The sequence below is a fragment of the Aquarana catesbeiana genome, linkage group LG06 (assembly GCF_042186555.1).
Source record: "Aquarana catesbeiana isolate 2022-GZ linkage group LG06, ASM4218655v1, whole genome shotgun sequence".
Classification (NCBI taxonomy): Eukaryota; Metazoa; Chordata; class Amphibia; order Anura; family Ranidae; genus Aquarana; species Aquarana catesbeiana.
In genome coordinates, this window is record NC_133329.1 from 151373809 (window position 1) to 151387993 (window position 14185).

The 14185-nt window shown below is 39.6% G+C and overlaps 1 protein-coding gene across 2 annotated transcripts in view; it reads left to right on the forward strand.

Annotated features, from left to right (window-relative positions):
- Positions 1 to 14185, forward strand: part of DNAH3 (dynein axonemal heavy chain 3) — an 827768-nt gene that overhangs the window by 196221 nt on the left and 617362 nt on the right. For both annotated transcript variants that reach the window (XM_073591059.1, XM_073591058.1), the window contains exons 9-11: positions 131 to 326; positions 3833 to 4012; positions 8843 to 8979. In XM_073591059.1, the coding sequence (XP_073447160.1) occupies positions 131 to 326; positions 3833 to 4012; positions 8843 to 8979 (513 nt within the window). The remainder of the gene's footprint in view (positions 1 to 130; positions 327 to 3832; positions 4013 to 8842; positions 8980 to 14185) is intronic.

A 14185-nucleotide genomic window follows, 5' to 3' on the forward strand; every position in this document is an offset into this window, starting at 1 on the left:
GTAAGATAGACCAATATTTTTTGTCTGTGCAAATTATCTGTGCATCATATATACAAAAGATCTTGGTAAAGGTTGTCTAAAGAATTGTCACTGTATCCTATATAATGTCTCTGATTATTTTTCATCTCAGGTGGATACCAGCCTGTGCTTCATTGTTCATGTCACATAAGGATAAATGGATCCATTTAGTGCCCCAGAATGAGGAAGATTCAGCTGTCCAGGTTCAGGAGTTTTTTGCATGTGTGTCATCTCTGATGTCTTTACAGCTACGTGAAATGGTCATCAACTCTCTTAAGGATTTGGTTTCTTTTTTTAATATACACAAGGTAATTAGAAAATGTAGATCATCTAAAATGAGGTACTTGAATTTTAAATACATAAAGGCCAAAAACTGCAACAATGCTAACAAATAGTTTTTTTTATACATTTATGTAGTCATGCAGAGACCAGACATAAGCATAAGCAAGTGCCAAAAGCCTATCAAATATTCATAAATGCATGCTTCAGGCTTGCTAAAAAGAAGTTGAGCTGTTATGCACACAGCTTTCATCAGGTGTAGTTGATGTTTATGTCTGATTCCTGATGAACCAGATGAAAATCGATCAGTGGGTGATTTTGTCTACATCACTCCAGGTGACATCCTTTAATTGAAAAATCTAAGGAGCTTGGCGGAAAATTGTCAACTGGACAGCGCCTTCACCCAATCAGATGTTGTTCAGATATTCCAAATACAATTGCCTGCAGCAGGAGATTCATCTGTCAGATGCGGTCACTGTTCAAGTGTTCTGACAGTTGGTGGAACCAGTTGTCAGAAAACAATGGCAGAAGCTTCATCTATCTGCACAGTTAGCATGGATAGAGATACCTTTACATGTATGGTCAGCTTATTGCAGAATCACAAGCACAAGTCCCCCAGCTGGAGACTTAGCAGATTTTAAATGTTTTAAATGTTTCTAGTGATCCTGCTACACTGTACTAGGGACATTCCAGGTGCCTTCTGATTTTTGCTACCTAATGCAGCCATTTTTGTACCCCTCAGGCATGGCCAACAGCATGCTGGCAACCATGCCCTCCCATGTGTATCCAAAACAATGTTACTGAGCTACAGTGAGGATGGAGTGTCCAGTATGTGTACTCTGGCCTCAGTGCCACCCCCAGAAGTGCCTCCAGGGACAGTTGCCCCATTAGCGACATGTTCCTATGCAAGCCCCATAGTCTAATAAAACTAGACGAGGGTGCGCTACCCTGCGCACTAAATGCCATTTGTCTAAAACTTTTATTGTAAATCATAAAAGGTATGTGTATGACTATAGATATGCCTGTAAGGTCATGTCTATCTCCCGGATATGCAATAGGGGTACACTCATCCATGTGGACACAAATAACCACTGATGGACGAGCCACATATATCACAATATCCACAAAAAAGCTTCTCTCTTCATCAAGACTGCATTGACACAAGGCATATCTCACCCCACAAAAAGGAAAAATGGAGGAAAAACAAAACAGCTCTATAGTCTGTCACAAAAAAAAAAATACACTCTCACAGGCTAGCACCACTAACGAGTAATGGGTTTGCAATAGTTCCATGTCAGAAAACTTTGCTCTTTAGCAGATAATAGGCTGATTAACTAGTGGGTGCAAACACACTTGCTTCTTTATCTAGCAGTTAAAAATTAGCTAAACCAGCCACTTAGAAAAATAAAAAATAAAACTGCGCTAAAGATGTGAAAACAATATAACGTGAACCAATAATCGTGAAAGCAGCAATTCAAAATATATGACACACATATACCCAATCAAAATTAGAAAACACCTGAATCGCGCTAATAAATAATCCTGGGATTATTACGTGCTCAGTGATGAATCTAATATGACCCAAAACTAGATAAATTGAAATAGAACCAATAGGTATATGACCTTATTATTGATAAACATCAAGTGCACAGGTAAATAACAAATAATAAAAAGAAGAAAAAAGTCTCTCAATAAGTGATAAATAATCCACCCATGAAAAACACAGATTGCAAAAATCCATCCATAAGGGAATCTTCAATTGATGTGCGGCAAGAAATGTGATCCACCACCAGTATAGAAGGGGTTACTTCTTACCGGACATAAATGATCCCCCATTACAGAGGATCATAGCAGGCATATCAGCTGTATAGCTCCGTGCTGGTCTGCTGCGGCTGTACCTCAGATCGTCATATGGGACCCGATCAGTGCAGTGGTAAATTTGGCATGTAACACAAAGTGGGAAGCTCCAATCGTGTAAAACCTCTTAGCAGTATTAGTCCAGATATCAGGGATGATGTGCCAGTAAGAGCATCATAGAACTTTGGAGTCAGTGTACTGATAAAAGCAGACACGGCCAGCACGGTCTTGTAAAGGCGGAGCGGAGCTCGGAAATGGTAAAGAAGAAGCAGGCCCGCCAGCAGCAGCAACCAGCCACTTACACCTACAATTCTAGTGAAGACTGCAGACACACATACAACAGCAGATTTTGCTCATCTTATTGATTTTATATTTATTATCCTTAAAGGGAGGGTGGTGCTTATTTGTCACAATTTAACAATGGGCTGCAAAACAGCTGTTTAAAACAAAAAGGATTTTAAAAAATACAGAAAGATTACCTAAATGCACATCTCTAGGTACTCTCTACTCTCTCCAATTCAATGTGAGGGGCCGTTGTTTGCATGCAGCGCTAATTTTCATAGGTATGTTTCAATTTAGGAAATAGCTTTAAACCCTCATAAATGAGCAGAATTGTGGTGTAAATATGCTTAGTGATTTTAGACATGTTAATAATCTTTATAAACCTCTCCATACAGTCTTTTACATTCGTTATGAATATAAACTGCAATATATGGAAGGGTATTAAATGGTTTTTGAAGTGGTATCTTGTATTTTGCTAAATAAATGTATATGAATAGACAGAATAAAAGGCCTACCAGGTATCCTGGACACTTTACATCTTAAGCTTTAGGTAATTATCCCCTACTGGGAATATATCTTCATCAAATGCATATTCTCTTTGTTTAGCATAGTGGTTTTAAAAAGCTGTTCATACAATATGATTACACCCCCAGTGATGTTGGTTAACCAATGATATGCTGACTGATGTCAGAGCATTACAATTGTGTTTCAGCTACACTAGAGTTCAAAACTGTAAATATGTATTAATGCAGAATGGTAAAAAGAGTTTGTCTATTAGGGAAAAATACAAGGTAGTCATTTCTTAGAGTCAAATCTAATTGGGGGGTAGAGGTCACTTTTTAACACACTGAATTGCTTGGTGTCTTTAAATCAGTGGCTTAGGATGATTCATTATTAGAAGATTAATTTGTACTACAAGCAATCTGCTGTATTTTTGCCATTTGGAAAAGTAATGTGGAGGTAGGCAGCCCTACATTTTGACAGCGATAGATCTTTAACAGCAGTACTCCATGCTGTGCTGGATCTTTGGCTCAACTCAGTGGATTCTGTGGCGCATTGATAAAATAATTGTTTTTAATCATCTGCTTAGAGAGCATTTATTGTTGCCTAAGAGTTAAACTTGCATTCATTGACACACTTCATGCAGTTTATTGTATTTGGCCAAAAGGAAAATGCAAAAAAAGCAGAAGGTTTTCTCCCTATGTGCAATGCATGTATTAATGTATAACAATAAACATTAATATTTATTAATTGCAATGTTTAAACTTTTCAGACTGGATATTTCAACTACAATTATTTAAAAATACACATCTTAAGGTTTCAAATCTGTTCCGATAGCAGTTTCACGTGGCTTAAATTAAAGCATTATTGCTTATTGTTTTATATTTTTGGTTAGGAGGGAAATGACTTTGGTGACACATATGATGAAATTAAATTCTTTACACCACAAATCCTCATCATCAAGCTTAAGGTGGAAGAACCCAAAATTGTATTTGACCCAGTTCTGGAGGAATGTTGGAATTTAATAAAACACTGCTTCCTGGAAATTATTAAGAGCGCGGAAGGTCTTCCAAAAGTATGTAATAAGAAACTACATTTTGTACAAATCCTATAAATATATGTATGGTTAGTTTTTACTGCTGGTTAAAGCTTGAATTATCCACCCAGTTATTAAATCTCTAACATTCTAGTGGTAAAATTGCAGAAGCTTTCACTTTATTGATTATGTGATCAGGCAAGTGTCACCAAGTATGAGGCTGATGACCAGCTTTACAGAGCTGAAATCATTGCCCAGTATCCAAGATGGTGATATCATGCACTATTGGAGTACTCCAGTTTCCTACCTCACTCCAAAGACGTGCAAGTAGGTTAATTGGCCCTTTTCTAAATTGACCCTAGTATGTGTATAAGGCTGCTTTCACACTGAGGTGCTTTACAGGTGCTATAGCGCTAAAATAGCACTGGCAGGATGCCAAAAAAAGTCCTGCAAGCCGCATCTTTGATGGGCTGTAGGAGCTGCTCCTAAAGCTCCCCTGCCCACTGAAATCAATGGGCAGCGCCGCCGAACCACCGGCAAAAGCTCCGCTGCAGTGTCGCTTTGTAGACAGCTTTAACCCTTTTTCGTCCACTAGCGGGGGTTAAAAATCACCTGCTAGTGGCCGAAAACGACTGTAAAAATAGCGGTGCTTTACTGCCAACGCCCCCAATGCCCCAGTGTGAAAGTAGCCTAAGTGAAAGAGAATGAGATAATTTATCAAGGATATCAGCATAAACTTGGCTGATATCCCTCACAGTGTTCAGTAAAATAAGGGCTCTTAGAAGATCCTATCCAATCAAAAATCCTAAGATTTTTATAAATAGACTGGCATATTCAGATATTGTTTTTCAAAGTTCAATGTGTTTCCTGGAATATATCAACTTCTTCAGGGGTTATAAATGGGATAGATGAACAACTCTAGGAATAGAAAATACATAAAATTACAGCATGTTCATGAAGTACATATTTTTTACTAGTACTTCTGTGCATATCACCTAACATTTGTAGTTACCTGAATATGCACCAAACAGGGCGAGGAATGACCAGAGGCCCAAGCACTGGAAACAAATCACCCAGAGTACCACATGTACAAGATGGCCCCACACAGGTCAATAGGCCAAACGTGGTTCCTTGGGTGGGCTCCTGCCCTCTGATTTGTTTCCCCTGCTTTGGCCTCTGGTAGTTTCTCCCCCTGTTTTGTGCACATTAAGGTAACTACAAATGTTATGTGACATGCACAAAAGTACTAGTATAAATTATGTTCTTTATGTACATGCTGTAATTGTATGTATTTTCTATACCTAGAGTTGTTAATCTATCCCATTTATAGCTCCTGAAGAAGTGGATATATTCCAGGAAATGCATCAAGCTTTGAAAAATAATGTAAAATGCTACCTACAGCTTCACAAGAAAACAACACTGCAAATGGTAGTTTCATTCGTTTACAGCCTGCAGGTATAGCCACATGCTCCCTGTCACATGCTATACAGCACTGGTCTCCAAGCTGCAGCCTTGGGGCCAGATGAGGCCCTTTGTTTGCTTTTATCTGGCCATTATTCCTGCCATTGACACCAACAATGGGGCCTAATTTCTGCCACTGACAACAAAAATAGGGCACTTTTGCACTACTGACACCAACTATTTCTGCCTCCAATATCAAAGATTGGGCATTGTTTACTCCCACTGGGCACAGTCTGGCCCCCCAAAGGTCTGAAGGACAGCAAACTGGCCCTTTCTTTATTAAGTTTGGAGACCCCTGCTAGACCCCAGCATTCCTTATGTGCCAGTGCTTACATAATAAGCCAGCAAGTGGAGCTTTAAGCTCATTTTCACATGCATTCAAGCCGTCTAACCTTAGTGTCTGTGTGGCTGGAAAAATGCCTTTCTAGGAGGCACTATATAGCGCAAGTGAATGACCCAAAAATTATTAATCCAATTATCAGACTCCAATATATTCAGTCTTTTGTCAATAAATCCGTTAGATAAGGCTTAGTCGTCAGCTTCCTAGTAAGTTCACGTCTTAAGAAAAATAACAAGTAGACAAATGACAAGAAGATAAAAAATAATACTATGTTTACTGTGCCCCAGGATATAGTTTTCAATTGTTATCCAGTCAGGCAATAATTTAGACCCTTCTGCCTCACTTGCTAAAGAAGCTGGCTGTGCAAATCCCAGCATTACAAGTCCAGGAGTAAGTGACTGACCTCCAGAGCCCCAGATACATTATACCATTTGTTACAGTGCCCCAGGATATATATATATATATATACAGTCAGGTCCATAAATATTGGGACATCAACGCAATTCTAATCTAATCTTTTTGGCACTATACACCACCACAATGGATTTGAAATGAAACGAACAAGATGTGCTTTAACTGCAGACTTTCAGCATTAATTTGAGGGTATTTACATCCAAATCAGGTGAACGGTGTAGGAATTACAACAGTTTGTATATGTGCCTCCCACTTTTTAAGGGACCAAAAGTAATGGGACAGATTAACAATCATCCATCAAACTTTCGCTTTTTAATACTTGGTTGCAAATCCATTGCAGTCAATTACAGCCTGAAGTCTGGAACGCATAGACATCACCAGAGGCTGGGTTTCATCCATGGTGATGCTCTGCCAGGCCTCTACTGCAACTGCCTTCAGATCCTGCTTGTTCTTGGGGCATTTTCCCTTCAGTTTTGTCTTCAGCAAGTGAAATGCATGCTCAATCGGATTCAGGTCAGGTGATTGACCATTGCATAACATTCCACTTCTTTCCCTTAAAAAACTCTTTGGTTGCTTTCGCAGTATGCTTCGGGTCATTGTCCATCTGCACTGTGAAGCGCCGTTCAATGAGTTCTGAAGCATTATGCTGAATATGAGCAGATAATATTGCCTGAAACACTTCAGAATTCATCCTGCTGCTTTTGTCAGCAGTCACATCATCAATAAATACAAGAGAACCAGTTCCATTGGCAGTCATACATGCCCACGCCATGACACTACCACCACCATGCTTCACTGATGAGGTGGTATGCTTTGGATCATGAGAAGTTCCTTTCCTTCTCCATACTCTTCTCTTCCCATCACTCTGGTACAAGTTGATCTTGGTCTCACCTGCCAATAGGATGTTGTTCCAGAACTGTGAAGGCTTTTTTAGATGTTGTTTGGCAAACTCTAATCTGGCCTTCCTGTTTTTGAGGCTCACCAATGGTTTAAATCTTGTGGTGAACCCTCTGTATTCACTCTGGTGAAGTCTTCTCTTGATTGTTGACTTTGACACACATACACCTACCCCCTGAAGAGTGTTCTTGATCTGGCCAACTGTTGTGAAGGGTGTTTTCTTCACCAGGGAAAGAAATCTTCGGTCATCCACCACAGTTGTTTTCCATGGTCTTCCGGGTCTTTTGGTGTTGCAGAGCTCACCGGTGCGTTCTTTTTAAGGATGTTCCAAACAGTTGATTTGGCCACACCTAATGTTTTTTGCTATCTCTCCGATGGGTTCGTTTTGTTTTTTCAGCCTAATGATGGCTTGCTTCACTGATAGTGACAGCTCTTTGGATCTCATATTGAGAGTTTACAGCAACAGATTCCAAATGCAAATAGCACACTTGAAATGAACTCTGGACCGTTTATCTGCTCCTTTTAAATGGGGAATAACACACACCTGGCCATGGAACAGCTGAGCAGCCAATTGTCCCATTACTTTTCGTCCCTTAAAAAGTGGGAGGCATATATACAAACTGTTGTAATTACTACACCGTTCACCTGATTTGGATATAAATACCCTCAAATTAAAGCTGAAAGTCTGCAGTTAAAGCACATCTTGTTCGTTTCATTTCAAATCCATTGTGGTGGTGTATAGAGCCAAAAAGATTAGAATTGTGTCGATGTCCCAATATTTATGGCTCTGACTATATATATATATATATATATATATATATATATATAATATTTTTTTTTAGTCATTCAGTTACATACTTTGGGCTTTTGTGGATTACTTGCTAAATCAAATGACAGCCTAAATCCCAGCAAACCGCATTATCAGTCCAGTCCAGAAGTGAGCAATTGACTCCAACATAAATTATACCATTCTTACTGTGCCCCAGGATATACTTTTTAAACATTACAGTAGTTGGTCAATTATTCAGATTACATTAGGTTTTTCTTGATTCACTTACCAAAGAAGATGCATGCCCTCTGCAATGCCACATGTCTCTTCCTTCCCATACAGCCAGGCAGCTCAGCAGCTTGGTCTCCTGCAGCTCCCATGCGTCTGTGCAGGCTGCTTTTTGTTCATTTTGCAGATACTGGGACGTTGGTCTATTCCTTATGCAAGTAGTTAGGTCTCTGCCTAGAAATGCAGGATGCAGGTAAAGCGGAAGAGGGAGGGTGGATTGCAGCCAAGCATCAGTTGTCACTTTTGTTAGTGACTCACTGAAGTTGCTTTATACATAAAGTATTGATGACAATGATATAGCTGTGGGCCCCATATTGGTTCAGAAGGCAGACATGACATTGACAGGAATGACGGATAGAAGTACAGACCCCCACTAGATACTTTCTTTTTTTACTACATATTAGGGGGGCACTACAGGATCCTTCACTCCGCCAGCAGGACAGTCTGTCCCTGCCTCCTGAATATATTATTTACAAAGTGATACTTTTGCCACTTCTGTTTTGTTTAAAATCACAATGGTAAAAGTCTGATCCCCTCTTAGAAATATCTGTTTAAAATGTGGTAGATTTATTATTGCATTCCTAAATACTATATAAATAAATCATTGCTTTTCATAGCAGAAAGATTATAGAAATTTTCTAGTATATCTCAAGAAAAAAAAGCTGTCATTCACTTGGCCTGCTCTGATCTTTACTTCCAGGTAGAAGTGGAGCTTTTTCCAGACCTTCAGATGAACGAAATTGTCCTCAGTTCTGTAAGACAAGAAGAATCTTTGGTCTCCCATTACGTCAACAAAACACGGAAGATATTCAATATGAACACAATCGGTCCCCAAAAGTAACTTTCTCACATCTTTTAAAAACTACCACACAGTGGGGTTGATTTACTAAAACAAGAAAGTGCCAAATCGGGTGCAGCTGTGCATGGTAGCCAATCAGCTTCCAACTTCAGCTTGCGCAATTAAGTGTTGACAAAAAAACCTGGAAGCTGATTGGTTTTTATGCAGAGCTGCACTGGATTTTGCACTTTCCAGTTTTAGTAAATCAACCTCAGTATGAATCTATGGTCAAATTTGGCACCTGCTCTTCTCAGACGAATCTAAAGTAAGCCTGAATTGGTCTAAAATGTTTCTGAGGAAGCAACAGTGATAAATTTCAGCCCTTGTCTGCTAGCACCTATATTCCTAGCAGTTGCATAAACATGGGTAGGGCTTGTCAAGGTGTTGCAGAGCTCAGATGTTGTATCTCTGTTGTATCTCTGTATAGTCTGGGCCTAAAGTTTGTAATAACATTGAAGTAAAGATATGATTTACGTATCGGTGATTCCATATATACATACAATTCAATTGCATCAACTAAATAGTGATTCTTGAAAGTGTACAGACAACTGTGATCTATTTAGTTTACTGTTGTTCCACTAGTTCCATCCTTATTGTAATTAGGGTAACTCAGGAACAAGATTTTTTTTTGTTTTTAAATTTTTAGACATCTCTTAAAGGATTTCTAAATACAAGAACAAAATGTTAAATATTGTAGCTTGCCAGTTGCTTGTTGTAGTGGCTGTATTCATTTTTTTTTTTCATAGTTTTGTTATAGAGTTTTGCAAACAGGAAATATTTATCCTTCACTGATGGGCACTGATAGGCTGCACTCATGGGCACTTATAGGCTGCACTGATGAGGCGGCACTGATGGGCATCGATGGGCACTGATGAGGCGGGACTGGTGGGCACTGATGAGGCTGCACTGATAGGTGGCACTAGTAGGCGGAACTGATAGATGACACTGATGAGGAGGCACTGATGGGCACTGAATTGCAGCACTGGTGGGCACTATTGGGGCCGCACTGATAATTAGTGCCCTGATTATCAGTGTACATGTCCTTTTTAGAGAAGCCAGTTATCAGGTCTCTTCTCCTCTCCTCATGCTGTCGGCATGAGAAAAGTAGTGCTGATAACCGGCTTCTGTTTACATACGTGATCAGCTGTGATTGGACACAGCTGATCACGTAATAAAGAGCCACAGATTGGCTCTTTATCCCAATCTGTGATAAGCAGTGTCCTCCGGACACTGTGATCACAGAGCACGCCACCTGCACCCTGCAGCGGGCACACGGCAGGCATTATTACATGAGGCCGTCAGAACTAGCTGGCTGCGCTGTAGCCCTCATTTGGCTATAGCGTGGTCGGCAAGTGGTTAAAGCTGAACTCTGGTAAATATACAGTAAAATAAATGCACGAAGTTATGTATTTATTAAACATAATAATGGATTTTTCAGTGCAGTTCAAAATACCCAAAGCTAACTTGATTTTAAACTTTTGTAATCCCCTGTGCACTGGGAGACCCAGTCAGGCTATGCTACTTATGATGACAAGGAATGTGTTACATAATTAGGATGAAAAAAGTCACTAGTCCATCTAGTTCAACCAATAGAAAATAGAAATACTCCATATACACAATCTTATATCCAAAAAGAATCCTTCCTGATCTCCCAGAAGGCAATCCGATATTCTCTGAATCAACTATCCTTGGTATTACTACCTATAAATGTGCTGACAGGAGGAAGGAGCAGAAGGATGGCCCAATCAGTTTGTTACTTCTCTTTTACTGCTGGAGACAGAGAGGTGTCCTAGCTGCATTGTTTAAAATTATTGTAAAGGCATTTTTTTTAAATAATAAAGATGTCATGCTTACCTGCTCTGTGCAATGGTTTTGCACATAGTAGCCCCGATCCTTCTCTTCTGGGGTCAACCACTGTTGCTGCTAGCACCTTCCCCCTTCTGACTGTCCCCATAGCAAGCCGCTTGCTATAGGGGCACTCGTGCAGGCTCGCTCCTGAATCGGGCTCTGTGTATTCATTAACACACACAGCACGGTTTTCTCCACCCCCTCTCTCCTCACAGGCTGTGATTGACAGCAACAGGAGCCGATGGCTCCAGCTTCTAGATCAATCAGTACTGAGTGGACAAAAATACAAATCCTTTGGCAGGTTACACATCTACAATACTTTTTATGTACAACATTGTATATAATATATATATATATATATATATATATATATATATATATATGTGTGTGTGTGTGTATGTATATGATTTCTTGGCCATTTTTCAGAGAATATGAATGATAACACAAAAACTTTTCTTTCACTCGTGGTTATTGTTTGGCTGGAGCCATTTATTATCAATCAACCGTGTTTACTCTTTTTAAATCATAATGACAATAGAAACTACCCAGATGACCCTGATCAAAAGTTTACAAACCCTGGTGATTTTGGCCTGATAATATGCACACAAGTTGACACAAATGGGTTTGAATGGCTATTCAAGGTAACCATCCTCACCTCTGATATGTTTGCTTGTAATTAGTGTGTGTGTATAAAAGGTCAATGAGTTTCTGGACTCCTGACAGACCCTTGCATCTTTCATCCAGTGCTGCACTGACGTTTCTGGATTCCGAGTCATGGGGAAAGCAAAAGAATTGTCAAAGGATCTGCAGGAAAAGGTAGTTGAACTGTATAAAACAGGAAAGGGATATAAAAATATATCCAAGGAACTGAGAATGCCAATGAGCAGTGTTCAAACTCTAATCAAGAAGTGGAAAATGCAGGGTTCTGTTGAAACCAAACCACAGTCAGGTAGACCAACTAAAATTTCAGCCACAACTGTCAGAAAATTGTTTGGGATGCAAAGAAAAACCCACAAATAACTTCAGGTGAAATACAGGACTCTCTGAAAACATGTGGTGTGGCTGTTTCAAGATACACAAAAAGGAGGCACTTGAAGAAAGATGGGCTGCATGGTCAAGTCGCCAGAAAAAAGCCATTACTGCAAAAATGCCACAAAGTATCCCACTTACAACACGCCAAACAGCACAGAGACAATCCTCAAACCTTCTAGCACAAAGTCATTTGGAGTAATAAGACCAAAATTTTGCTTTTTGGCCACAACCATAAACGCTACATTTGGAGAGGAGTCAACAAGGCCTATGATGAAAGGTACACCATTCCTACTGTGAAACCTGGAGGAGGATCGCTGATGTTTTGGGGATGTGTGAGCTACAAAGGCACAGAAAATTTGGCCAAAATTGATGGCAAGATGAATGCAGTATGTTATCAAAAAATACTGGAGGAACATTTGCATTCATCAGCCAGGAAGCTGCGCATGGGACGTACTTGGACATTCCAGCATGACAATGATCCAAAACACAAGGCCAAGTCCACTTGTCATTGGCTACAGCAGAATAAAGTGAAGGTTCTGGAGTGGCCATCTCAGTCTCCTGACCTCAATATCATTGACCGTGTTAATTTTAGTCTTAGGACTAAAATGGCATTTTTGTTTTAGTCCCATTTTAGTCTTCTGCAATTGTTTTACTTTCAGTCGTATTTAGTCGACTAAATCCAGTACATTTTAGTCGACTAAAATGTCCTATGTTTTAGTTGACTAAAAGCTCTAGTACATTTCAGTAATTGCAATTTAGTTTTAGTCATAGTCTTTTGACTAAATGGCATTTTAGTTTTAGTCTCATTTTAGTCTTAGGACTAAAATGGCATTTTAGTTTTAGTCTCATTTTAGTCTTTTGACTAAAATGGCTTTTAGTTTTAGTCGTATTTTAGTCATCTCAATTGTTTTAGTTTTAGTCGTATTTTAGTCGACTAAAATAGTATTCATTTAGTCAACTAAAATGTTTTAGTCGTTTTAGTTGACTAAATTAACACTGATCATTGAGCCACTCTGGGGAGATCTCAAACATGCAGTTCATGCAAGACAGCCCAATTATTTACAGGAACTGGAGGCTTTTTGCCAAGAGGAATGGGCAGCTTTACCATCTGAGAAGATAAAGAGCCTCATCCACAAATACCACAAAAGATTTTAAACTGTCATTGATGTTAAAGCGGGCAATACACGGTATTAAGAACTGGGGTATGTAAACTTTTGATCAGGGTCATTTGAAAATAAATGGCTTCAGCCAAACACTAACCATGAGTGAAAGAAAAATGTTTGAGTTATATATATATATATATATAGTGGTCCAGGCATCTGGGTGAATACTGACTTTAAAGTTAGGATCTTTCCACAGCCTGGACCATCAGAACGATGTCAGCTGACAGTGGGCTATAGCTGGCTGTCGGCTAAAAATGGGTCACAAAAGTGCAGAACGAACTGCACTGACATCACCAGCTGCTTTCCATGTGAATATCTCCTAAACACCACATGTTTAGGAGATATTCACTGTACCTACAGGTAAGCGTTATTATAGGCTTACTTTTAGGTACAAGTTCAAAAGCTGGGTTTACTACAGTTTAAGACTGAATAAAAGCCAACCATATTGACCAGGTGCAACCATCCTGTGGTAGGCAGTGCACAATATATATATATATATATATATATATATATATATATATTTTTTTATCTCTTAAAATATTTCATAAAATTTCTTAGGACACAGTTTTTTAAGGTTTAAATAAATCACTGAATTTACTACCTACCACAAAATGTTGCTCCTTGCACCTGCTCAACTTGCACAGTAAGGTTAGCTAAAATCCAGTCTTGGGTCATGCTGCACCATGGTCATGTAGGATGTAAGTATACTGCAAATACCTGCACCCGGGATCTCAGATGTTCCAATATCTACTCAGCCTGTACACCTGAGTGATGGGCTGAAAAGTGCCAAGGCTGCTGCTGTAAACATGTATCCACATGTATCTGCACATCCAGTGGTTACCTGCAGATAGGGATACAGTTTTGCCCTTTGGATAAAATCTCTCTGCATCCAGGTTCAGAAATTTGTCCCTAACAGCAGGTAACCACTGTGACCCACGATTTGCTAGTGTGTCGCTCAGGCTCAGTCGATGTGGGGAGTAATGTAGATGATACCGAATGTGCTGCAGGAGTGCCGGCAAGGGATGGAGGTCATCGAAGCTCCAGTAGTCACTGAAGGGAAGAGAGAAAAAAACATCCCTGGCGCCGCACATCCACAGAGTCCTATGGCAATGTGTTTTGCTTTGTCCCCCGGAGCTTAAACATGGGGACCACTGGATGTGCA